At 32.2% G+C, this 27,146-nt stretch overlaps 1 protein-coding gene across 1 annotated transcript; it reads left to right on the top strand.

Moving 5' to 3' along the window:
- The first annotated feature begins 13,649 nt into the window (after positions 1-13,649).
- Positions 13,650-22,409, top strand: LOC139503984 (uncharacterized). The gene is made up of 7 exons (XM_071294033.1): positions 13,650-13,858; positions 14,186-14,315; positions 14,659-14,817; positions 15,236-15,529; positions 17,245-17,265; positions 19,783-20,318; positions 21,059-22,409. Exons 1-6 carry the CDS (start codon positions 13,650-13,652, stop codon positions 20,302-20,304), a joined length of 1,335 nt encoding a protein of 444 aa, XP_071150134.1. The 3' UTR covers positions 20,305-20,318; positions 21,059-22,409.
- Positions 22,410-27,146: the final 4,737 nt, after the last annotated feature.

Here is a 27,146-nt window from a genome sequence, read left to right as displayed (position 1 = left end):
TTAACATTTGTAATGCTTCATTTGTCTGTTATTTTTCTATAGCCATGTTGATACGATGTTTGGTATCTTATATCGTACAGTTAATGCGGTTTTGACCTATTAATTGACCTTCCACCATTTGCTTCTATTGTGAATGTATGTTGTTACAAAAATGATATCGATAAAAGTTTTGTTCGGAAATTTATTTGCACCGAAGCGATTAGATGGCATTGAATTTTGCGATGTTTTTTTATTTTACCTCATATCGATAAGGTAAAATAAAAGTAGACAATGTTGGAGTAACTCATTTATCTCAAACTTTAAATACCTACGTTGATTTTGTTTTATGATCCTTCGACAATAATTTGAAAATTTACCATCGAAGGTCAAACTATGTCTTGGATTCACACTTTTTCTTGGGGAGCATCTCTATTAAAAGATAATTAAAAGTCCAGTTTTCTCAGTAGTAACTTGTTGTGTTATTGAACCAAGTGGAGACAGCTTAAATTATTATGATTGTTTGACAGGAATGTTTTTTGTGTTGCTTTTGTCGATAAGGCAATGATAATGCATTTATAGTGTGCTTTGTGTATATTCCTTTTTGTGTTTTTGTTTTCGTTACATATGACGTGTCTTCATACTAAACGTCCCGTCATTGCGTTGATGTGCTATGCTAAATTCTTGTATTCTTGTGATTCATTATTACAAATGTGTTTTGTCTTTATGTCTGTTTTTGTTTGTTTGTTACATATTTCTTTGTTTTTATAAGGTCATCTAAGGGTTTTGGTTAAACTGACATATGTGTAAATCTTGCAGTGCTCTTGTTTTTGTTGAAACCACTACAACTTATCTAATATAGTTTTGAGGTTATATACAGACTAATAATATAGATAAAACCCATAATCCTTCATTTGAAGACTAACCGCTTGTTTTGTTCACACATTGTTGTCCATTTAACGGAATTTTATGCGACTGTCATAAAAACGAGAGGTTACGCTAACTATAAAACAAAGTTTAATTTACTATTTTCCACATAAGAAAATGCATGTACCGAGTCAGAGATATGACAGTTGTTATCCATTCGTTTGATGTGTGTTTGATCTTTTAATTTTTACATTTAATTAGGGATTTTCCATTTTGAATTTTACTCGTCGTTCGTTTTTTGTTGTTATTTTACTATTTTTTCGAAAGCGACATCAATCAAAGACAATTAACATTATGGTTAACTTTATTTTTTGAAAGTTGCATATTTATATTTGTACATATATTTTATATTTTGTTCATTACTTCATGATATGTCTGTACTTAGTTTTTTTTAAACGACTGGTGTATGCATGAATTCTGTTTTTGATTAACTCAAGTGTTGTTTAGTTCCATAATTATTTATGTTATTTGAACAGAGTATGTCAAACTTTGTTGAAAAATTCGCCGTTTATTTGTTTTGTTGCAACCAAATACATATTTTCCTTTTATTTGCAAAGTAAAATATTGGAATATAATGTATTTATCTTTAACATGTTTAATGATATTTGTTAAACATTTTTCTAATATAAGTCAGTCAATTTATACAGTATAATTATAAATGAACTTTTTATGTTTTCAAATTCGTACATATACACTATGCGGTCTTTGTCGGAATTTTTTTTTTTAGGTATATGCTGTATAACTGGAGAGGTTTACCGAGCTTTTCTCCAGTTTTGTGCCAAATGCAAAAACTTATATATTTTTATGACATTGACCTTGTTTTTATACTGCAACTTTATTGATATCTTTTTAAAATGTAACACACATTCCAAACTTATTTTGATCCTTTGATGAACTCTTAATTGTGGAAAAGTGTTCAATGATGAAATTGACATTGCACAACATGTAGATGTTAATACATTAAGGACATAAGCATAACTAGTTGCAGTACAAATCATTGCCTTTGCTCAATTCCAGCTGACTATGTTGTTTCTTTCACATGCCACAGAAGATTTGTACATAAATACTACATTTTTTCTTTTACAATATTGAAGTCTCCATCAATTTATTATATAACAATTTTTTATAAGTTGACTTCTTTTTTTATTTTTATTAAAATAGAAGGTATGTTGTTTAAAGGGGCGTTACGCAAAACAACCAATTTTGCATTTGCGCTTAATGTAGATATACTGTGATTATACTAGTGGAGGATAAAAGGCCATCATTTTATTTTCCATTATCGTTAATAATGGGTTTGGCGTTACACAAAATTTCATCATTCAAATTCATTAGAAATGCATGTTTTTTTGGTATTAAACTTTATATTAATATTTGCTAATGAGATAGTTTTGATTATTAAAAAAAAGGGACATACTGCCTACAAAAACATCTGCTCAAATGGAGTTTTCAAGAAGAACAATTATAATCGACACTACATATGTTTTATGGTCGCCTTTACGAATTGGTTGTCTAATACAATGTGTCTTCAGAACAATAACCTACGATCAATTTGAGATATACACTTAATTGTGGCCAAGCTTAGCGAAACGTCCTGCGACATAATATAAAGTTGTGATGTTCGTAACTTCGTATATATATATAAAACTATATAGTTTCCCGTCTTGTTTCCTGTTTCCCTGGTTCTGAGATATTATAGTCAGATAATAAGTAATTCCTTATATAAGTTCTGATGATTTATTAAGCTATTGATGTCCATACACTTTAAATACAGTGGTCGACGTTCTTACCATCAATCTATTGTTTTTCCCCCAAAGGTTTTCCTAGCAGCCGTCAGTATGACGTATCTAATCCGGGCTCCCTCGGGACTACGCGCAGCTGTTAGTGTACCCACAAAAGACCCGACCGGGTTCGGGACCAAAGAAAGTGTCCCGACCGGAAGTATAATATAATAGTAAGAACGTCAACCACTACACTCCCCCTTTCTTAAGACCTAATGAGCAACAGCCAATGCTCATTAGTTCCCAAGAAGGTACAAAATATAATTTACAAAAACATGCACTCAACAATTAACAATTTAAAACTGGTAATAAATTAATGTTCATCAATAAAAGAAAATTCAATGTTATATCGATCTCTGCATACACAGTTCATCACTATCCAACGTTCTAAGTGTAATCGGTAAGTATAATCAAATACAGTAATTATTGTCACATTTGAAATACACAGTTCATCTTTAAAATAAAACACATGGCACGATTAACAGGATGCAGAATTCAATGTATCGTGATGGAAGTTACACAATGTTTGACGAAAAAAAGACATATAAATGGTTGAACATAAGTTTACATAAATAAATATACGGTGGTGGCTAGTCTACTTGTATAAATAAAGGTTCCATATTCCCAAGCCAAAGTATGAGCGTCTGCTCATTTCAAATCCTTAGTGTAGACTGCCCAGAACCCGGTGAGTGACGTCATACTTATAGTTCCTATGGACAACGAGCCCGGCCGAGCACGTGCCAGAACAGGAAGTCCCGATAAGGATAATTTCATGGCCGGTCTCGGAAGAAAGAGTTACGGAACTATAAGTAATTCTAAAGTTAACCAATTTCCCCAAATAAATAGAATATAGACAAGTAAACAAAGTGACCACCATTACACTCCCCCTCTCTTTAGACATAATGTGCCCACACATTAGTCCAAAGATCGGTGAGGTATACTTTAAAATTTAGAATACAGACACATATAATTATCAACAACAATTAATTTACTGTTAATGTCATATAATAATTATAATTTGAAAAATAGTTCAAGATATTCGGTCATTCACTTAATGTTCAAAAGTCACAAATACATGTACATCACGAGACATCATCACGGAGTAAGGAATCCAATTATAAAGTTCGAGCGGAGCATCCAGGCATACATCTTGTACAAGGTTCCAGGTAGGTAAATATGGTAAAAGTCGTCTAGTAGTTTCCAAATCTGTAAAGTAGTCCAAGTAAGTGTTTCCCAACATTTTTAAATTCCATGTGGTTTAGTTACGTTAAACCTATCGGCAAAAATGCCAATATAAAATCCAATGTTCTCTCGTGGCCAGCTATCCATGCACTGAAACAATTTCTCCCATATTCTGTCAGACACTGGAATAAATTAAGAAGCACATTCTTCTTATAAAATCCTGACTCACCAAGAGTCTTTAAAAAGTCTATCATACACGAGCACTGCACCACTTGATCGGGTGCCCCAATATGTAATTTTATAGGTCACCGAAAGCATATAGCCCATGGTATTACTTTAACCATATAAAACACACATTTCCATACTGAAATCCATACAAACTGATTGTTTGTTTATCAAATATATTCAAAAATTAGAAAGTCATATAAAACAATTGGACTGTAATAATAAATCATTCCTTGTATTCCAGTAATCCCCAAACAATATTCTTAGCCATGTAGACAACACACCCATGGTGAACCAATTAAGGTTTACAATAAAAATGTATACGAAAAATATATACCTATTCTCGCGCTGTTCTAGCACCTAAGGTATTTCCAAAATTGCCTCTGTATACACCACCGAAAGCAGCTTCCAACAAGAGTGTACGTTCTTCTATTATCTTTATTCTAGTCACAACTCGTACAAGACAACCCTATTCCAGCTGTATGACAAAAATGTCATTAAATCCAAATCCTTGCTATATCCACAATTTCTACATTTACCTAAGCCATATTGCTTAGCAACTGAAAAGATTCAGTATTAATTTCCTCCACGTCGTAACGATCCCACCAAACTGAAATAATTCAATTTATTTCCAAAGACCAAGGTTAAAATAGATATCAAGATGATATTATATTATAAATATTATTGGGTGCAATACTGTACTTTTAATCCTTTTTTCAAGATTAAAATAAACCGGACAAATTTCCAGTATAATCCATGACTGCACCATATAGCCTATGACTAACGGTACAACTTTGAAGTTTTGAGAATTGTTAATTCCCTCCTTTCCATGCAAGAAAGGTAAATAATTGTTATTACATCCATACTGACAAGACATAGATATGCAGACAATACTGCATGACAGAAATACAAGTACAAAATGTACTTTTTAATCCAAAACAATTTGAAGTACAATCAAAACAAATTATTTGATTTTCCAAATCCATTTATGACAATAAATATGAATACGAACCAATAAACAGAACTAACAAATTTAACAACTTTTTCATGGTTAGAACGACAATGAGTATTCCCCTTTGGTACCTCCATACAAACATTCCTTAGATGGCAGACCTGTGCTTTGACGTCGAAAATATGACGTCATATTGTAAACATGGCGTAAACAATCGCCGACTTCCTGGAAATTGAAAAGCCATAATAAGCTTTCTACCGAGATAAAATGCACCTAAATATTTTATTTTGATGTGGTGTACACAAAAATGTTGTGTTTGTTTTCCCTTTATGCAAGAACAGCATATTTCTTCTGGAACGTGAACAAAATGTTCACCTTGTGCTCCAATTTGGAATTTAAAATCTGGATTTCTAATTTCATTTTCTGAAAGTAAGTTACACTTCACTGTATTGTTGTACAAAACGATATTGAATGCATTACTGGTCATTGTCGGACCGGCACAAACAGCGGAAATGACAAGAAGACGAACAATAAACTGTTCGATTTTGACTCCTTGGGATACAAAAATCCCTTTTATTCCAACCATATTGCCGAAATAATGACAAACAAAATGTTTGTTTTAGTTATTGTCCTCTAATATCCCGGACGAGCCCCCAATGTAATAGGAGTGAAAGTTGGGATGTTCGTAACTTCGTATATATATATAAAACTATATAGTTTCCCGTCTTGTTTCCTGTTTCCCTGGTTCTGAGATATTATAGTCAGATAATAAGTAATTCCTTATATAAGTTCTGATGATTTATTAAGCTATTGATGTCCATACACTTTAAATACAGTGGTCGACGTTCTTACCATCAATCTATTGTTTTTCCCCCAAGGGTTTTCCTAGCAGCCGTCAGTATGACGTATCTAATCCGGGCTCCCTCGGGACTACGCGCAGCTGTTAGTGTACCCACAAAAGACCAGACCGGGCTGGGGACCAAAGAAAGTGTCCCGACCGGAAGTATAATATAATAGTAAGAACGTCAACCACTACACAGTCAAACAAACTTTATAAGATGAACTTGTAAAGGACCGATTGTTTTCATTGGTCAATTCAAACGTTCGACCTCACACCTACAAAAATAGAACACGGGTACTATAAAGTTGAATGGACTGATCGGTATTCACGTTTACCTGCCTTTTCTTTACTCAATGGGCTCGATGAACTAACTTTGTACTTAAAATAAAACCGTACTTAACTACAAAAAAAAACCAAATATATTGCTCGATTTTTATAGTAAATGGGTTTGTGTAATAAACTGTCTTGTTCACTATTCATATATTTCGCAAGTTTTATGTATTCGACTAAGGATAGTGTGATTTTTTTTTTCTGATTCAGTTTACTTTATTTGGAAAAAAAGTATAATTCCGAAATTTTAAGTAAATTCAGAACATGTAACCAACCGTGATTTGTGTAGAGAAAAAAGGAAATGGCAAACCATAGCACACTGGACGGAAATGTACTTTCTTAACTTTAGCGATACACTTCATGAATTCTATAATTAACTGTTTTGCTATTCTCGTTTGAAAACGAACGTAAATTAAATGTTGTAAATATTTAAATAGTGTAGTTACATGGGAAAAAATCAGTTTTTAAAAGCGAGTTTATGCATTAAATGTCTTGTAAAAAGTGAGTCCCTTCTTGTACATGCATTTTGAAAAAAAAAAACAAATGTGACGTCACTTTGTACTTTGTGCCTTGCACTGGCTTTGGCTAACACGGCTGTGTATTTTTGTAATGTATCCGTTTTTTTCTGTAGCTAGTCACCACTTAAATTTAATCATGTATATCTATTATATAGTCATTTTATAAAATTTACTGTTTGCAAAAGTATGAATTATTCTAAAACAAATAAGGATGTTCTTGTCCCAGGCGTATAACCCTGGTCGTATTGGTCACAACTTTTTTGAACTTTTGGTCCTCGTTAATCGTCGACTTTGTACTTGTTTTGGATTTCAAACTTTTTTCATCTGAGCGTCGCTGATTAGTCTTGTGTGGACGTGGCGCACGTCTTGCGTAATGATTTTTTTTTAAAATCTGGTACCTGTTGGCTATTATTCGTTTGTTTCTCTGTCCTATATGTTCTCCCAATTATTTGTATTGTAGTCATGTCATGTACTGTTGTAATTTCTCTTTCGATATATGAATTTCGAACAGCGGTATACTACTGTTGCCTTTATTTGTCATCCTTGATTAGGTCTTTCCACTTCTTTGTGGAAAGACCTATTGTATTTTCTTCTGATTTTTTTTTCTTCTGCCTAATTTTGTTCTTGCGATAAATATTTGTTTTGCAATATGTCGCTTAGATATTTGGTATATGATATCGAACAGTTTATGCGCTTTTGAAATTTACCCTTCGTAACCGAATACTTTCCTTGTAGGAGTTATTTCCCCTTATGCATTTGATATAAGTGATATGCATTTCTATCTTGTAAACCATAAGTGATAGACACCTAGGATCTTTTGATTTGAGGTCCTTCGTCTAAAAAAATGAAAATTAAGTCAAGGTCAAAGGTCACGGTCATGTTCTAATTTTTTAATTAGGCTTATTTTCACTTGTTCCCAAAAACCGTTAAAGATATCAACAAATTATTTTTACTCAATTGTAAGTCGTAACACGTAAATTTTGATTGCAAGGGTACGTTGAACGTAAAAGGGAGTATTAAAAATACGCATATGGTGATAAAACTCATTGACCAAATATAATTTAAACCTATGGTCTTTTGATTTGAGGTCCTTGCTTTTGACCTTTGCTTTATCTCATATGTTTACATGATAAAGCCATGAGACTGTTGGCAAACGGTATCAAACAATTTAACATTGAAAAAAACAATCGGCAGTTACCTTGTGTAAACCGGAAGAAGCTATTTTTTAATATAAAAGTATAGAGAACCAGATATTTTTTGGATCAGTGTCAAGTAAATATTCCAATATTATCGGAAGTAACGATTTTCAAACTTGAAGTAACAAATTATCGCCCTTATTTAAAAAAAATATTGCTATAATTTGACGATTGAAATGACATTTTAAACTTAATTTTACAACTTCATATGAAAATACATTGTTTTTAGTGGAAAGACCTTCAATTGTTCTCTGAACAATTGATTTGTAATTAGGTCTTTCCACTTTTTTGTGGAAAGACCTATTGTTTTTCTTCTGATTATTATATTTTTTTCTTCCGCCAAATTCTGTTCTTGCACATTTAACATTTTTAAACATTTGTTTCTCAATATGTCGCTTAGATATTTGGTATATGATATCGAACAGTTTTTGCGCTTTTGAAATTAACCCTGCGTAACCGAATACTTTTCTTTGTAGGAGTTATCTCCCCAAACACTGTTTTCCTTGTGTCCACGACTCCATCGCAACCGTAAAAGATTACGACAAATTTATTTTACAAAATTGCTCGTTATGTCCTTCTCATGATTTGTCCTATTTTGACCGAAGCGATATGAACGCTCCATATGAGAGTTATTTCCCCTTATGCATTTGATATAAGTGATATGCATTTCTATCTTGTAAACCGTAAGTGATAGAGACCTAGGATCTTTTGATTTGAGGTCCTTTGTCCAAAAAAATGAAAACTAGGTCAAGGTCATATTCTAATTTTTGAATTTGGCTTATTTTCACTCATTTTCATTAACCTTATAAGATATCGACAAATAATTTTGACTAAATTGTTAGTTGCGACATGTCGTAACTTAATAATTTTAGTTGAAAGGGTGCGTAGACAATGAATGGGAGTTTTCGCCCCTATCATATCTAAAATTATATGTAAAGTGATATAACTTACTAACCATATATATTAGAGACCTAGGGTCTTTTAACTTGAGATCCTTAGTTTGTGACCTTGAAATTGAGGTCAAGGTCATAGGTTAATTTGACGTTCTAGATTTTGACCTTTGCTTTAAATTCATATCTATATATCATAAAGCCATATGAACTGACATTTTAGACTGATTTTAATATTTTAATATCAAAATAGATATTAACTGGTGGAAAGACCTTCATTTGTTCTCTGAACAATTAGTTTTTAATTATTATTATTATTATAATTTTCTTCCGCCAAATTTTGTTCTCGCGTAAAATTCAGTTCCTGAAATTTTCATCCCAGACGAGAATCGAACCAGGAACCTTTGTGTTAGTAGTCCGATGCACTAACCACTACACCACGGCTCTCAATTTTGGTTGAGAGGGTGCGTAGACAATAAATGGGAGTTTTCGTCCATTTTATATTTAGAACTATGCGTAAAGTGATATAACATATTAACAATAGATATTAAAGACCAATGGTCTTTGAATTTGATGTCCTTGGTTTATGACCTAAACATTGAGGTCAAGGTCATTGGTTGATTGAACGTTCTAGATTTTGACCTTTGCGTTAAATTCATATTTATACATCATAAAGCAATAGGGATTAACATTTTAAACTGAATTTTGATGTTTTCCTATCAAAATATATTGTAAGTGGTGGAAAGACCTTCAATTGTTCTCTGAATAATTGGCTTTTAATTTTTCAATATTTCGTTTATCAGTTTATCATTTGGTCCTCAATGCTCTTCAACTTCGTACTTTATTTTGGCCTTTTAAACTTTTTTTGGATAATTGTTTTGCTGCAGTATAATACTTCGACCCCACAATTTGAAATTTACAAAATATTTATTGAATTCTTTTGACCAAATATTTGTAAACAATACAAATCTTTGTTTTTACGTTCGTAGTTACATAGTACATTCCATTGTCAGTCGTCACCTGTGTCAATTCACGTGCACACTACGATTGTTGTTGTTTTTGAATCTTTCGGCCAATAAAATGAGACGTTACATGTTGTTTGTTTGTGATACGCCAGAATGTTATCAATGAACAATCAATCACTAAACTTGACTGCATTTCAGTGTAAGTTGTTTTCTGAAAAGAGCCTGCAAATACAATTTAGTCAGTCTCATATCAAGTGATTGAAAGTCGTATGAGAACAAACTCTACGACAGAAGGGCTGACAAATTAAACAATACATAGTTAGACGAGTTGTATATATAATATATAAACAACTCGTCTAAACATCAACCCAACAATGTAAGATCTGTAAATTTGTATTCGCAAATTGTTTGTTCTTCCCTTGCCGGGATTCGAACCCATGCTACTGAGATATCGTGATACCAAATCGCCTGCACTGTAGCCCTTCCGCTAGACCACACGACCATCTGAGCTTCATAAAAGTGAAGCTTTCGGTGGCCGTATATTACCTTTCCACGTCAGTTTTAATCTAGCGTCGTACTACAGTACATGATATATAAGGCATGGAGATGTTATTCTTACAGATCAGTTAAATTATCTATAGTAAAGGATCCTACAATTTAATATAAGATACAGTCACAGAAAATAATTATATTTATAAGTACGTCTGAGCCAGTGACAACTCTACAACATATTTATCTATCGGATCACCAGTAGTGATGGTGATACATGGCTGTGTACATTATGTATATACAACTCGTCTAAACATCAACCCAATATATATAATCATAATTTGCGCATGCGTCAGTGAAAATGGCTGTGAATTTAAAATTGATTTGTTTTGTTCTTCCCTATATATACAGTATCTGTGGTTTGAGTGCCAATCAGACAACAGAAAGCAAATCATTATAGGTCAAATTACGACTTTCAACACCGGACCTTGGGTAACATTGAACCACATGCTATAAATGGCCTTACAAGGATAGGACAAATCCATTCAATCCAACTGTCTAATCTATGTAAATACCAAGAAACAAGAACACTTATCAATTCCCCATTAACAAACGACAACCACTGAACGAAGAGTTCCTGACTTTTGACTCGTGCGAACAAGACAATAACAATCAAAACCAAGGAGTAAACAAAGATTCACAAATCCAAAGGACATTGACATCAACAGTTATAAATAATAATTAAGAAACAACACGAACTCCACTAAAAACCGGTAATGAAATCAGGTGCTCCTGAAGAGTAAGCATTTCCTGCACCGTATACGGCACCCATCGTGTTATTTCTTTGTTCAGTTCGGTAATGATAAAATATAAAAAAAGAAGATAAAGTTATTATGACCGAGGAAGAATATCAGATATGATTTCTGACACACTTTTGTCATAATGGCCAATCAGCTCATGATGGCGAACGTAAAATGTATTTCACAAATGCAGTAGATTCAAAATTTTAACAACAACTACATATCTGATCAAAAGACAAAAAATGTCAATGTTTTCTCATTTTTTCTAAGTGAGTTCAGTAGAAAAATACGTTTGAAAATTTAAAGTAATGTTTTAGCAACTATTAGAAAACATGTGAATAGTCATATTAAGTGATTAAGTGATATTATTTAATATATGTTTGATGTACAAAATGTAATATGTATTTTACAACTAATCACTACCCTGGGTGATTTGTGGATTGTAACAGGGAACATCAGGAGGAGCTTGGATTCCTGAAGGATGTTGTAACAAGCTAATGTTTGAAATAAATATGTATTTATGTTGTTCAAAAACTCCAACAACAACAACATTCAGCCTTAACCGAGGCAGTGTTGAGACTTTACAATGCATATGTTAATTTCACATACAGTCAGTTTTGCAATTGTTTTTTGTCAATTTGATCTGATCTTTGCAATGTTATTATTTTATTTTAATTTCATGACACATATATTTAATATTTTCAACTTTGATGGGAGACACTATTTCATAGTACTACACTTACTTCAAACTAACAACCTTTTACTGGAGCAAATGACGAAGATCAGTGTGTAGAGATCATTACTTACTGACATTGGTTAAAAAGGTATGAAATTGGTAGTTACGTAAAAATAAAAATAACTAAATCAAAAGAAGGTTCGATGTTTATTTCTAATAAAATACCGAAAAGATATATCTATAAAACATGTAGCTAGAAACCAAATTACTTCGTTCTCGATTCGGACTAGGTAAGTATGTTGTTTTATGCTTGTGATTTTTTATACGTGTTAGTCAGATTTTAATCAATTTGATTGTCGTTTGATTAAAAAAAGAACACTTACGGTGTATGAAACTTTTTTTCGAGAAGTATATTTCGCCTTTCTTCTTGTACCGGAGAAACATGTGAATTAAGAATAATGAAGAATGTCTCAGTAATTCTATTAGAATATATTTGGTATTGAATTGTCACTTATTCTTACGGCTTTGTACTACAACGCCACCAGCATCGTCAAATGTTTCACTAAATCGTAGTAATACTTACCTTTTACAACGTATGCAACTGGTAACACAGTATAGGTAATTGCTTCATTATTAGTGTGCAGTCAGTGCAATACAAACAAGGCACTGGCTATGGTTTCCTTTATTGTAATGAAACAATAATAAAACAAAGTTATTGTTACATTGGAGACTAATTACCAGTTTGCAGGGTTGGGTAAAGAACTGATTAATTAAGAATGTAACAATCATATTGGTGTCTTCAGTTACGATGTTTTATTGTTACGTTTATGCACCCGAATGTACGCTGGGACTAGTTTCATGTATTAAAAACAAACTTGATCATTTTGACTTGAATTTTACAATACTGCATACCATTTTTTAATTTCTTACATTTAAATTTTTTAAATTTCTATCATTTTTAGTTGAGAGACGTTTCTACACATCCAGCTATGTTGTTTGGGGATCTTTTGGGGGTATGTTTCAGTCCGACGCATTTTGTTGTGAAACCACTCTAGGCAGCCACCACAAAAGAAGTATACAGCAATGTGCACGTTGGTTTTGCAGACTCTACAATTCCACTTTGCAAGTTTTTGAAGTTAAGAAACTTTCAATGTCCGTCATCATTAAGGTGAAAATAATAAAAACAATTTCATCACTGGTCATTTAAAAAATTTCATTCATTCCAGCTTCTAATTAATAGACCCTGCTTCTTACTATTTGTTATAGCACCATATGAGTATCATTTTTGTTTACTACCACTGGGTTGATACAAATCATTGAGAATTGTTATTTCACAAGAGTTATTTGTCAGCCCAGTCGGCACTTGATTATTTGTAGTCTTTAACAAAGTTCTAGTACATTGTACAACAGTCAAAATAACAAAAGAACACGTTACACATCTGTATAAATCATATATTGTAAAGCTCTTTTTTTTTAATATTAGTCCCTTTCTCCGTCAGTTAAGAATAATGTTATCTTAAATTTATAAAATGAATTACTTGTATTGCTTAATACAATTAATGTTTGATTGACTAGAACAAAAAACACTCAAAGATTTAGCTTTGAAAAATTGAAACTCATTTCCTGTATGAAAGAACTCTTTTAGGTCTTCTTTTTGCTAACACGTTTTCGGTTTTCAAATTGGAAAAAAAACATCATTAAAACTTCGCAGATTAATATGTGCAATTGACGAGAAAAACATTTTGGTCAGAATTAGTTACAAGAATGGATCCACTTTTCTTTTTCATCAGGATACAAATTGAGGTCCTTTTGTTGAAGTCGGCCATGTGACAGTATTTCATATAAGAACATATAAAGGTACAGTGAATGTCTCTGTGGTCAATCGCGTTGCTAAGGATCCCGCCATGCACTTCATTACTGTGACCTGGAAATCTACAGACAATTCAATTGACAATAACAAAATAGATTGCTTAGCAACTAGCCCACCAAGGTCATCAGAAGATTCCATTCATACACCAAGGTCAAAGAAAGACATTTCAGAAAACAAACTAAAATGGTTGCAGTTTGTTAAAGAGGACGGTAACATTTCAACGCATTCTGATATCAAAACAAAGTAATAAGACAAATGATTCATATTTTAATTAGCCAATCAAAACAACAGAACCTGGTCATGTGCCTTTATCTGTTGACACTTCTGATCATGTGACTACAAAGTCAGATGATTTTATTTCAAACTCTTTTTTTTTACACCAGAAACTCATTATTCAAATGTTGATCAGATTCGTTTGACTGTTTCCAAGGACGATAGTGATCATGTGATTTCAAATAGATACATCTCTAGACTCTTCAAATATATCAAGTGATCTGAATGACAATGTCGTAGATTCTGAACCACAACTGTTAATTTTGGTGCCAAGCCAGTTTAGGCTGAATTCTACAGAAGAGACTATATTATAAAAAATACTTCCTCTAAACCTCCACGGAAAAAGTGGGAGGTGAAAACTGATCATTATTCTCCTGGTGCTGAAATTGTAAATAAACAGAAAGATCTGGATAATGTGGAGGAAAAGGTAAGATAAGCATTGAAATTTACAAAATATGATTACCTAAAATACGATCTCTTTTTTCAAACTGACAAATTAAACTTCAAATAAGAAAATGCATAGAAATGATAATACATGTACTTAGAATGGAGACGAAGTATGTTTTATTAGCCTTATTGTATAGCCTGAGGCTTTGTCATTAAAATTATACAGATCTATCATACATTCTGTCATCTCAGCGGTGTTGTCATTGGCAGCATCAACATTTAGACTCAGTTGTTGGTTAAAGATTTTTAAGACATTTATAATTACTTGGGAGTGATAACTATCATTCAATTTCAATATTTTAAAGCCATTTTATTTATTTTAGATTTACATGTCTGCAAGCAAGTTATCAAACCTTGAATCAAAACTTAATCATCTCCAGCAGGAAGTAAACAGCACCCATTCTGGGGATAAAAGAAAGATTTCATACCTGGAAGACGACATTGCTCAAACTGTTGCCGAGACTTGCCGTTCAGATCATGATGTAAGTCATTAACACAGAGGTGAAAGATACCAAAGGGTGATTCAAACTCATAAGTCGTAGATAAACTGACAACGCCATGTAAAAACTAAAAAATAACCAAAAGAAAAACAACAGTATTCAGAACACAACAGAGAAAAATAAAGACTGATCAACAAAAGCACCACCAAAAAAAGCTCACAAATTTAAAGAAATGATTATAACCTATAGATAGTTAAACTTATTGACCACATTGAAGTAACCTCTAAATTTTATTGACCACATTGAAGTAACCTTTATGAAAACCTATAAACTTACTCTGGTAAATTATCTATATTGAAATTGAAATTGTACTCATCTTATCTAAATGATAAATTGACTTTTTCATTTTTACACTTATGAAATTGTTACCAAAATAAATAAACTTTGTAAATTTTAACAGGTTGGTGCTATTGAACGATCTGTTGAAGCTCTCCAAGTATCCTGTCCAGCTTCTCCTAGGTCTGCAGACGATGACAATTCCAACATGTCTTCCCCGAGTCTGTCTATCGACTCAGGATTCTCATCAATACGAGAGCGACCTCAGCCTACGATCATTATTGGTACAACTGGAGAGGACGAGCTTCCTGAAAGTAGGACAGAATTAAACGAAGAGACGGGGGTCGAGTTACCATCGGTAAACAGATTGAAGCAGTTGTTTGCACACTCACAAGAGGAAGAGGCAGCATTCAAGAGGGTTAGCATTGACTCACTTTTCCAGAAGTTGTTAGAATTTTGATTTATTGAAATACGGTGTTGGCCTTTTCTTCTTTTGTTGGCAGGATATTTATTATAATACAAATACATTCTAGTAGAATGCAGGAACAAATATACATGGACATCTTTACCTAACACAAATTATCTGGAGTATTTTGATTGCTTGAAAAATGCATGAATGCTTCAAATCAGTTAAACTTTTCTTTTATTATTAATTTTACACTTAGTTGATAAAATTATCCATCAAAACTTTCTAGTTAAGAATTTTCCTAAAGGTACTTATTTAAAATTTTTGGCTTTCCAAGACCCTCAGTAGAATTTTTCTTATAAAGAATTTTTAAATAAAAAAAAAGAATGGATCTAAAACTGTTTTGAAATTGGAATCTTGTATAAAGTTGCTGAATATTTTAGTTCTACGATATTAAGGGAAAAAATATAGCTTCACAAGTAGAATTAAAAAAAAAGAAAAATTGAAATTAGATGAATGGTTCAAAACTAAATGAGATATCAACAATAAGGTTCTAAAATAAGAAGTTATGCTACTTAACCATGACACTGAACATGTTTAATAATTCACAAGGATATTTGGAGGGTAAATGTCAACTAAGTGTGAATATACCTATAAGCTTTTGCTGAATATTGTCTGCTATAAAGCTTATTGACCGAAGATATTTGTAAGGATTTTTTGTACTTTAGTTCCTGTAGAACCATACTCTCATATTTTTTCTCATTTTTTTAAAACTTAAAAAACACATGAACCTGGTTTTCAATTGGTGAACTTTGAACTTTTAAAGAAAATTTAGTATCAATAAGCAAACTTCTAATGAAGTATAAGTCCATTTTAAGAACAACATACAAAATACTGATTTGAATTTCACAAACGCACACACGATTGGACTTTCACATGCACTGTAAGTCACTGAAACTAGTTGTCACGGTAACAAAAGACATGTTTAGTGTGACGTCCATTTTGTTTTGTATACTCGTGTGCAGTGAATTTGTCTATTCTTTTTAAACCTCATTGTTAATTTATTTGTCATTAATTATCTGCATATTGCTGCCATTCTTAGCAGTCGCTCTCTTTATATTTATTTTCCATTTCAATTAATATCTGAAGGCTGTTCCCATTTAATTATAAGGCCAATAGGGTTAAAAAAAAAAAAAGAAAAAAAGAGAAGGTATTATTCCATTCAACTGCTATTATTAAGTCATTTGTGAAAAATGCAGATGCAAATAAAAATTGGCCAACATTATTTGATTAATAGTACAAGGTCTCAGTATATATATTTTTTTTTTTTCGAAAGTTCTTCTGGAAAAAATTAAATGACATATTCATTTTATTGTGCCTTGTTTGTTAGTCTGAAAATTAGTCAAAAGAACTGAGAACAATTTCTGTTTAATTTGATAATTATTTGAAACATCTAAAAAAAAATAAAAAACGGAAAAGTCCATTCCTAAAAAATACAAAACAATACACCCGTAATTGACTTGAAAATGTAATACTATTTCAATCAGTATTGTAGAGGAGCATGCATTGGGTTAACAACAATACAAAATGTAGTAAAACTAACTCATTACCTTAAGTGTAAATTGGAAATAGGGCATACTTAACCAACCTCTATAAACACGAAAATGGAACAGCCTTTGCATGTGTTGTGTGTATAGCATGTGATTGTATGTTTGTGTAATTTCCAGAGATCTAGTTTAGACGGACCGGTAAGTAAAGGGTTACCTCCCATTATAGACGTGATATATTATTACTGCTTACGTATTAACTTTGATTTTGTTTATAGTTTAGAGCATAACACTTTTTCAGCCATTTTCTGAAGCTAAGTAAAGTGATTGTAACAATGGTAACAAGTCTGACCTTGAAATAACCTTCACACTTTTTTGGTAAAAAGGGTGGGATAAAAAGTTCAGACAAATATTGTTTAGTTTCTACAAAAAAAATTCAACTGATTCCACGAATGGTCTACTTTGAAAATATTTTTAAGTTTAATGATTCTAAAGTATATAAAAAAGAAATAGATTTGATGACGAAAAATTGTTTAGATAATCATGAATAAGAATATTCTTTATACAGATGCATGGTATGAAATTTGAAGGTAGCTTTTGTTTGGCTGGAAAAGTAGAGTAAATGCTCTTAGTTTAACAGGAAAAATATTTCTACTCTTTTTTTTCTTCTATATTCTATATTTTTTAAGACGTAGCTGCAACATTTATATGGAAAACATATGTATTATCATCTATTCATTTATTTTTATTTACAGAAAGAAAGTTTTAAATGCAACTTAAAAAATATTTTGTTTTGTTTCTTGCTCATTGGACAATTTTGCTGATGAAGTTTTAAATCAGGGTTACTTAGGTGTTTGTAGTAGTCTGTGTTTTTGGATAGGTTGACATTAGAAATATTTTTCTGCTTCTTGACCAGTTTTTATGTTGTTGATTATATTTTAAAAGGTTACATCTTACAAAGTTATCATTTACTTATAGCATGGATGTCTTGTAACATTAGTTAAGAATTTATGTGGGGATACTCAGGTCATTATCATTAATAATGATCAGAAGGCTTTTGCCATTTCTGTAAGATAATGTGTCTAGCTTGAGGTCAAACCCAATGCTTTCATGAAAATGCATGGCATGCCCAATCGGGGAGGGAAAAAAATGAAAATTACTCATGTGCTAACAACGTACACAAGCTAAAGTAAAGAGCAAAGCTTTCATGAAAATGCATGTCATAGGGGGAAAAAAGAAATTGTTTGTACTAATTAAAGATGATCTGTGGTAAATGTAATCTCTAGGAAATCACTATGTCAATACAAAGGTTACCATAAATATATATCTGTATAGCTACAAAACAGCCCAATTGTTCTACAAAGGAATTTGTTGATAAAAGATGTTTTCATCACACACATAAATAGATGATTTAAGGATTTCATATTTTACTTATAAATTCATTTCATTAACATCAAACCATTGTCGATGGAAGATGTTTTCACCACACCCATAAAATAGATGATTTAAGGATTTCATATTTTACTTATAAATTCATTTCATTAACATCAAATCATTGTTGATGGTTACAACTAATGTCAGAAAAACAGTTACTGAAGAAACTAACATCTGCACTCTAACTTGAAGTCATCGGTATGTTCATTAATTCAATAACAAATTCTTCAGATATAATAGAACACAAAGAAAACTAATTTCACTGGTTTATACTAATTAAAATGCTTTTTCACAAGAACACTTTACTTACCTTGAATACAACATTACCAAGTAATTGATACCTCTTAAAATCCTCAGAATAATTTAAATTTTTGTACTCAATGGGTAACCATTGATCCCAGGTCCCTATTGTTAGACCATATGACATTATGCAGTTTTTAATAGTCCTTTGAACGTAGTTTTAGGGACTATTGGACTACTCAGAAGGTTTATGTCTGTTAATAGTTTTAGGAATAATAAAAAAGTTTAGAGATGTATGAATGATAAAGAAATCAAATGAATAAATTCTGCAAACCTTTAAAACAATTCAGTATTTTCAACTGACTTTGCAAGCACTTATAAAAAGCCAATTATTATGAGAGAATATATTTACATCTGGCTATCATATGACACAAATACATTCAGTTACATATTCTTATTCTACATGAAATCTTTAAAATGTTAAAAATTGTTGATTATTTGTGATAAATCCCGGTTTATTTGTCCTAATTACATATATTATATTCCATATAACACAAACAATTTTATTATAACCCACCAGTATAAATAAACGTATATAAAGTTGCATGTATTTATAATTAAAGTAGTAAAAGATATGGCAATTTTAATCAAATGATGATTAAGCACCATCTGCTCTCAGATCTAATATGTACAATTAAAGTGTCCATCTAAACATTATTTTTGAAACTCTGTATTTAATTGTAAAAAAACATTTGGATAAAAAAAATTAACATATGGAGGGCCTCAAAAGTGGAATGTCCATGAAAATAAAATATATTTGGAAGAAGCTTTGTGTGAATGTGTAAGTTAGTATAATTATGGAATTTTTTTTTAAGTCTTCACATACCATCATTTTCCTGTAGGTAAATAAGTTTCACTGTTATAATATTTTAAAATCAAACTGTTCAAAATAATTAAGAAAATTTCACTTTTACAAGATTTATAGGCTACAGCATGCAAACCATAGAAACAAAACATTAAAATGAATATTATATCTTTTCACAGGTCCATAGTATCACAGCCAGAACATTAGGGAAAGATAAAGTAGAAAAGATAAGATCTATGGCAAGAACTGTCAATCATCCATCCCCATTGGCTGCTGAATCATCCAATCAGAGCAAAGCTGGAAAGAGTCAAATAACTGTGACATTAGCTCCTGTTAGTCAAACAATAAGTTATCAACCCAAAGCCAGTCAGATATTCCCAAAAGAGAAAGGAGCATATTTCCCTCCTGATCAACCAATCAAAAGGGACAATGCAAGCAAAATAGAATCTCAACCAATCAGCAAAGCTAACACAAGTTCAAAAAGTGTTAGAGCTCCTCCTCCACCATGTCAATCAAACCAAAGTCAAAATCCTTCAAAAAATGAAACCAGTGATGAAACATCATCGGAGAAAAAGAAAAATTCCAGAATACGTGCTGGATGTATAAATGCCAGAGCCAAGTTTTGGGAGAAGAAGATCCAGGGTGATTCTACTGGAACTGAAGAGGAATATCCATCAATGTTGGAGCAAGTTCCAGATTGAGTTACATTGGAAAGGTACACACTTTTTTTCTCATTTTATTAATTTTACTTGGTTGGAATTGTCAAAATTTGAAAATGTATATTTTTGATTTGCAATCTTTTTGCATAAATTTTGATACTTCAACATGTCTGTTCTATTTATTTTCATTTAAAAACATAATCAAATTTGTTTTTTTTTTTGGGGGGGGGGGATTTAAAAAAACTGGAAATAGTTTTATCTGCACTGAATATTTGTATTGTTTTTACCCAAAAGTGTCAAACCTTTATCAGAAGTTAATGACAATGATTATGGAAATAAGAATGAATGCCAATGAGACAACTATCCATGAAGCAATTATAGGCAACTGTACGGCCTTCGAAAATGAGAAACATCCATACTGTATAGTCAGCTATAAAAGGCTAATATGAAACAATTTATCTGAGAAAACTAATGGCCTAGTTTATAACAGAACCAATTACACAAATTTGACAGATTGAAATGAACCAGAGACATACATTGGACTATAGGCTCCTGACTTGGGGCCCGCACATAAAATATGTGGAGAGGTTAAAAAGGTTTTTGTTCCCCTTACATTGGATAGTGGTGTTACAGCACAATATGAGGACAGATATAAGAAAATGTATATGAGACAACTTTCCATCCAAGTCACAATTTATTATTTTATATTGATCTTTATTATTCATTTTTCAAAATTCTCTAAGCCTGGTTTGATTCTAGATTTTTGTTTTAATTGATTTAAATTCTTTATTTTCAGAAACTTAAAAAGAGTCTTCCACAGAATGAACAGATCTGTTACGACACCTACCAAAGATCGTCTCATCGTTACAAACTGTCTAATTATCTCCCTTTAACAAGATGGTCTCATTTTTAGGTTCAAGATTGTCTCCCCTTGATGTATTCACTCAAACATTTACTGAATGTGTTTTTTCTTGTTTTAAGGAAAACCGTGGTATGTTTAATGTTAATTTGTTTTAAGAAATGATACTAATATAAATCTGATTATTTTTAACCAAGAAATCGGAATTGGCATACTGGATAAAATAATATTGTTCAATTATGAGATAACTTTACAAAAAGCATTTTTTTTATTGAATATATAATTGAATATGAATTTTATGACAGTTCAATTATGGTCTGCCCTTTTTATGAAATGTATCAATAATTGATAATTTCTTGATCTAGATTCTATTCCTCAAAATCTGTTAATGCATAATTTATGTCTAATTTAGAGCATTCGTAAACATTTACATGTACATTATTTTATGCCTATGTGATGTTGCCTTTTGTTTTGATCCATTATATTGTTGAAATGTAGTCAAGTGGTCTTTCTTATCCCCTTGCAAACAAATGAAAAAAAAATTATGATGACAATTTTGGGGAAAGACGGCTTTAAAAGATGTTACCCTATGAATGAATTAGTATTAGATCCTTCATCAAATCAAATATAAATTCTATTCTGGGAAGATTTCTAGCACAAAATGGATGAGCCAGTTTTTAGGGGGATATTACACTTGTCTAGTTCCTATGTATTACTAGCTAGCCCTTTCAATGAAAAGGCAAATAAGGTATATACATTTGTATTTCATATAACTAGCATCGTTCTTGACAGAAAATTGCATAAACAGAAATTTATTCGTAAGAAAAGTAGTTCCTCCAGGGAATGAAATAGTAAATGAAATTCCATTTTTCAACACTTTTCTAGCACAAAATTCATTTCTCTAGTAAGGCGAAGAGTAGATATAGCCTGTTTCTTTGTACTTTTAACCAGATCCCTCCCATAGAAGTACATTTTGATACAGAAAAAAATAAATCCATTAAAGTACATACAGCATATAGGTTTAGATTTGATATAACTAGCATTTGTATATATACATATAAGTTGTTACAACTGGCTGAGCCAGATATGATATTAAAATCAATAATGCAATATATAATATGGGTAATAATTATCATACTGTTGTAATACTGTTATTGTTGTCATTGTTTGATATTAATATTCATAAAGTATCTCATGAATATTCATTGGATATCTCATTAAAACTTTCTATATAATATGATATATAGAATGTGCAATATTTTATTTAAATAAAAAATAACTAAACAATTATACAACTGTTATTTGTCTTATTGTTTCCTCTGCAACAAAAGGAAAAAAAGTAAAATCACAAAAATGCCGAACTCCTTGGAAAATTCAAAATGGAAAGTCCCTAATCAAATTACAAAATTAAAAGTCCATACACATCAAAGGAAAGGATAACAACAGTCATATTCCTGACTTTGTACAGTCCTTTTCCTATGTAGAAAATGTGGATTAAACCTGGTTTTATTGCTTGCTAAACCTCTGTGTGTGAACAAAACAATCAGACATTATAAATTATTTGTATAAAAATTAGAGGCGGCTTTAACTTTGTAAACATATACCTTATGTTATCAATTCTCCCTCTGGCATATGTCCATCATCTTTGACGTCATTATCAGTATCTGCTTGAGAAAGCATTTCAATTTTTTATGCCCCACCTACGATAGCAGAGGGGCATTATGTTTTCTGTTCTGTGCGTCCGTCCATCTGTCCCACTTAAGGTTAAAGTTTTTGGTCAAGGTAGATTTTGATAAAGTTGAAGTCCAATCAACCTGAAACTTAGTACACATGTTCCCTATTGTATGATCTTTCTAATTGTTATGCCAAATTATATTTTTTACCCAATTGTACGGTCCATTGAACATGTAAATTGACATTGCAAGTGGGGCATCCGTGTACTTATCAGTGTTATAAAACTGTAATTGGTTTATGGGTTCCTTGCAAACATAATAAATTTGAAATTGACTTCATTTCATAAACAAGTTAAAGTTACCTGATAAGCTATCACTTAGTTATTGTAAGCATTAAATTCACTATTTGATATATGGCATTGTATAGGGTACAATCTGGCAGGTTTCATCTGACCTTGAAATATCTTTCATGGTTAATTGGTCAATATTAGGTTTCTTGGTCTGTTTTTAGCTCACCTGACCTCAAAGGTCAAGTGAGCTTTTCTCATCCCTTGGCGTCCGTCGTCCAGCGTCCGTCCGTAAACTTTTACAAAAATCTTCTCCTCTGAAACTAGTGGACCAAATTTAACCAAACTTAGCCACAATCATCCTTGGGATATCTAGTTTAAAAAATGTGTCCGATGACTTGGCCATCCAACCAAGATGGCCGCCATGGCTAAAAATAGAACACAAGGGTAAAATGTATATTTTGGCTTATATCTTTGAAACCAAACCATTTAGAGCAAATCTGACATGGAATAAATTTGTTGATCTGTTGCCCTGAAATTTTCAGGCGAATCAGACCACCTGTTGTTTGGTGGCTGCCCCCGAATTGGTAATTTTAAGGAAATTTTGCAGTTTTTTGTCGAGCCTGCAACTTTTGTTGCAGAAAGCTCGACATAGGGATAGTGATCCGGCGGCGGCTACGGCGGCGGCGTTAGCTAACTTCTTGAAAGCTTTATATTTTAGAAGGTGGAAGACCTTGATGCTTCATACTTTGTATATAGATGCCTCATGTTACGAAGTTTCCGTCAGTCACATGTCCAATGTCCTTGACCTCATTTTCATGGTTCAGTGACCACTTGAAAAAAAAGTTCAAATTTTTTGTAATGTTGAATTCTCTCTTATTATAAGTAATAGGATAACTATATTTGATATGTGCGTACCTTGCAAGGTCCTCATGTCTGTCAGACAGTTTTCACTTGACCTCGACCTCATTTCATGGATCAGTGAACAAGGTTAAGTTTTGGTGGTCAAGTCCATATCTCAGAAACTATAAGCAATAGGGCTAGTATATTCGGTGTATGGAAGGACTGTAAGGTGTACATGTCCAACTGGCAGGTGTCATCTGACCTTGACCTCATTTTCATGGTTCAGTGGTTATAGTTAAATTTTTGTGTTTTGGTCTGTTGTTCTCATACTATATGCAATAGGTCTACTATATTTGTTGTATGGAATGATTGTAAGGTGTACATGTCTAGCGGGCAGATGTCATGTGACCTTGACCTCATTTTCATGGTTCAGTGGTCAAAGTTAAGTTTTTGAGTTTTGGTCTTTTTATCTAATACTATATGCCATAGGTCAACTATATTTGGTGTATGGAAATATTTAATGATCTTTATGTCAGTCGCGCAGGTTTTTTGACCTCATTTTCACGTTTCATTGCACAGTGTTAAGTTTTCTTAAACTATAAGTAATAGGTCAACTATATATGTTGTATAGAAGCATTGATAGCTGTACATGTCTGCCTGGCATGGTTCATCTGACCTTGACCTCATTTTCAAGGTTCATTGGTCTTTGTTTAGTTATCTTGGTTAATGTTAAGTTTATGGTACAGTTGTTATAAAGCTTAGCTTTTTACTTAGGACTATCAACATAATATCAATGATTAGTATAGAAGGCGAGACATTTCAGCGTGTGCACTCTTGTGGTTATTATCTTGAAAACTATTATAGATAGAGATAAACTGTAAACAGCAATAATGTTCAGCAAAGTAAGATCTACAATTAATTCAACATGACCCTTAAGGAGTTATTGCCCTTTATAGTCAATATTGAACAACTTTTCGTCATTTTTTGTAACTTGTACAAAAATCTTCTCTGAAACTATGGGCCAAATTTAACGAACTTGGCCACAATCATCATTGTGGTATAAAGTTTTAAAAATGTGTCCGATGACCCCGCCTACCAAACAAAATGGCCAAGATGGCTAAAATTAGAACATATTGGTAAAATGCAGTTTTTTCTTTATATCTTTGAAAGTAAGACATTTAGGGCAAATCTTTTAAGATTTAAACGTCCATCATAATAAGATCTATCCTCTAACAAATTTTCAGATGAATCCGACAACCCGTTGTTGGGTTGCTGCCCTAAAATTGGTAATTTTAAGGAAATTTTGCAGTTTTTGGTTATTATCTTGAATACTATTATAGATAGAGATCAACTGTAAACAGCAATAATGTTCATCAAAGTAAGATCTACAAATCAGTCAAAATGACCAAAATTGTCAGTTGACCCCTTAAGCAGTTATTGCCCTTTATAGTCAATATTGAACAACTTTTTGTCTTTTTTTAACTTGTACAAAAATCTTCTTTTCTAAAACTATGGGCCAAATTTAACCAAACTTGGCCACAATCATTACTAGGGTATCTATTTTAAAAAAGTGTTTAATGACCCCGCCTACCAACCAAGATGGCCGACATCAGTAAATACAGTAACAGGTGAGCGACACAGGCTCTTGAGAGCCTCTAGTTATTAAATTATAAATTATAGGTGAATTAAATTTGTTGCATGTTAACATACTGCCAATCAAGAGACACATTTCAGCATGCCCACTCTTGTTTGAATCATCCCACAAAAATGGAGCTACGTTTGCCACTAAGGATATTAAAATTTTCAATAATTTAAATGTCAATGAAACCCCACTTATAATTCAAAGAATCTGAAAACAGGACGTAGGTGATTGACTGATGTTAAGTACGTTGTACCGTTAAAAGGGACAAACTCATCTGTTCTAACTTGCCTATTGATATGGAGTCACTCTATTTAGTAGAATCAAACAAATTTGCGGTACAAATTGTTACTTAATTACAAAATTAAAAAATAGTTCGCAGACAACAGGTGTTCTATAGATATATGTAGAGAGTGTCCACACTGTACTTGTAATCCTGTAAGGCTTTCATCGGATTTGATCCTGCATGAGCATTACTACTGGACCTGCCTACCATTGCTAATCTGTTGAGATCACTTCCGTTTTTGTTTGTATTGTTGTGTGTTTTTTTTTTTGGGGGGGGGGGGGGGGAGGAGGGTCGTGTTGCTTTGTATTCAGTTTTCTATGTTTTGTTTTGTAAACTGTATGTATTTATGTCGTGAACGCCGGGCTTAATTCAGTATAGACCCCACTCATACATGATAAAAGAAAATAAATTTAGATAAATGAAAAAAAATCAATTTGTAAATAATTCAATTGAGGTAAATTTGGTATTGTATTGTCACTCAAATATAATTGTGCTGAAACAATTACTCTCTTTAAAGACCCATATTATAGATTATATGCTTCTGGATATGAAAGTTTACAATGCAGTGCAGTCCTCGAATGAGTATAATCGCGCTATTGTCTATGCTAAGTGTGACAACACAGGTGCAAATAAAACAGTATGATGGAGCGATTAAGGGATGCTGAAGCTCAGTGCCCCTTGCTTGAAAGCATCTAGTAAGGACTAATCTACCATAGGTTATGGAAGGCGAATCCATATCCGAATATCTAAGTGGAAAGAATGTATGTTGATGTTCTGGCATAGAATAAATCAATAAATCGTGTGTAAACTTATTACTGATGATGAAGCATGTAACTCGACCGTTTGTTTTTCTACGAGAATATGTGCTATTCTGATCATCATTGCAAATCTAAATCTGACCCTACTCAGATACCTAGAGTATTATCATTGATGTTTTACTTCTGGATTGTTTTTCATAAACGGCCGGCTGATCTGAATATTTATTACCAGATTTATAATTTGATACGCCAGACGCGCGTTTCATCTTCATAAGACTCATCAGTGACGCTCATATCAAAATAGATAAAAAGCAAAACAAGTTTAAAGTTGAAGAGCACTGCGAACCCACAGTTTCAAAATATTTGTGCCAAAAATGGCAAGGTAATCTATGCCTGGGATAAGACAATCCTTTGTATTTCTAATAATTCATACTTTTGCAAACAGTTTATTTATGAAAATGACCATATCATTGAAATTCATGTCAACACTGAAGTGATGACTACTGGGGTGGTGATTACCTCGAGAACGATACGTCCAA

Source organism: Mytilus edulis, chromosome 14 (assembly GCF_963676685.1).
Source record: "Mytilus edulis chromosome 14, xbMytEdul2.2, whole genome shotgun sequence".
NCBI lineage: Eukaryota > Metazoa > Mollusca > Bivalvia > Mytilida > Mytilidae > Mytilus > Mytilus edulis.
The sequence above is the reverse complement of the archived record's forward strand: the minus strand, read 5'-3'. Positions and strand labels throughout refer to the sequence as shown.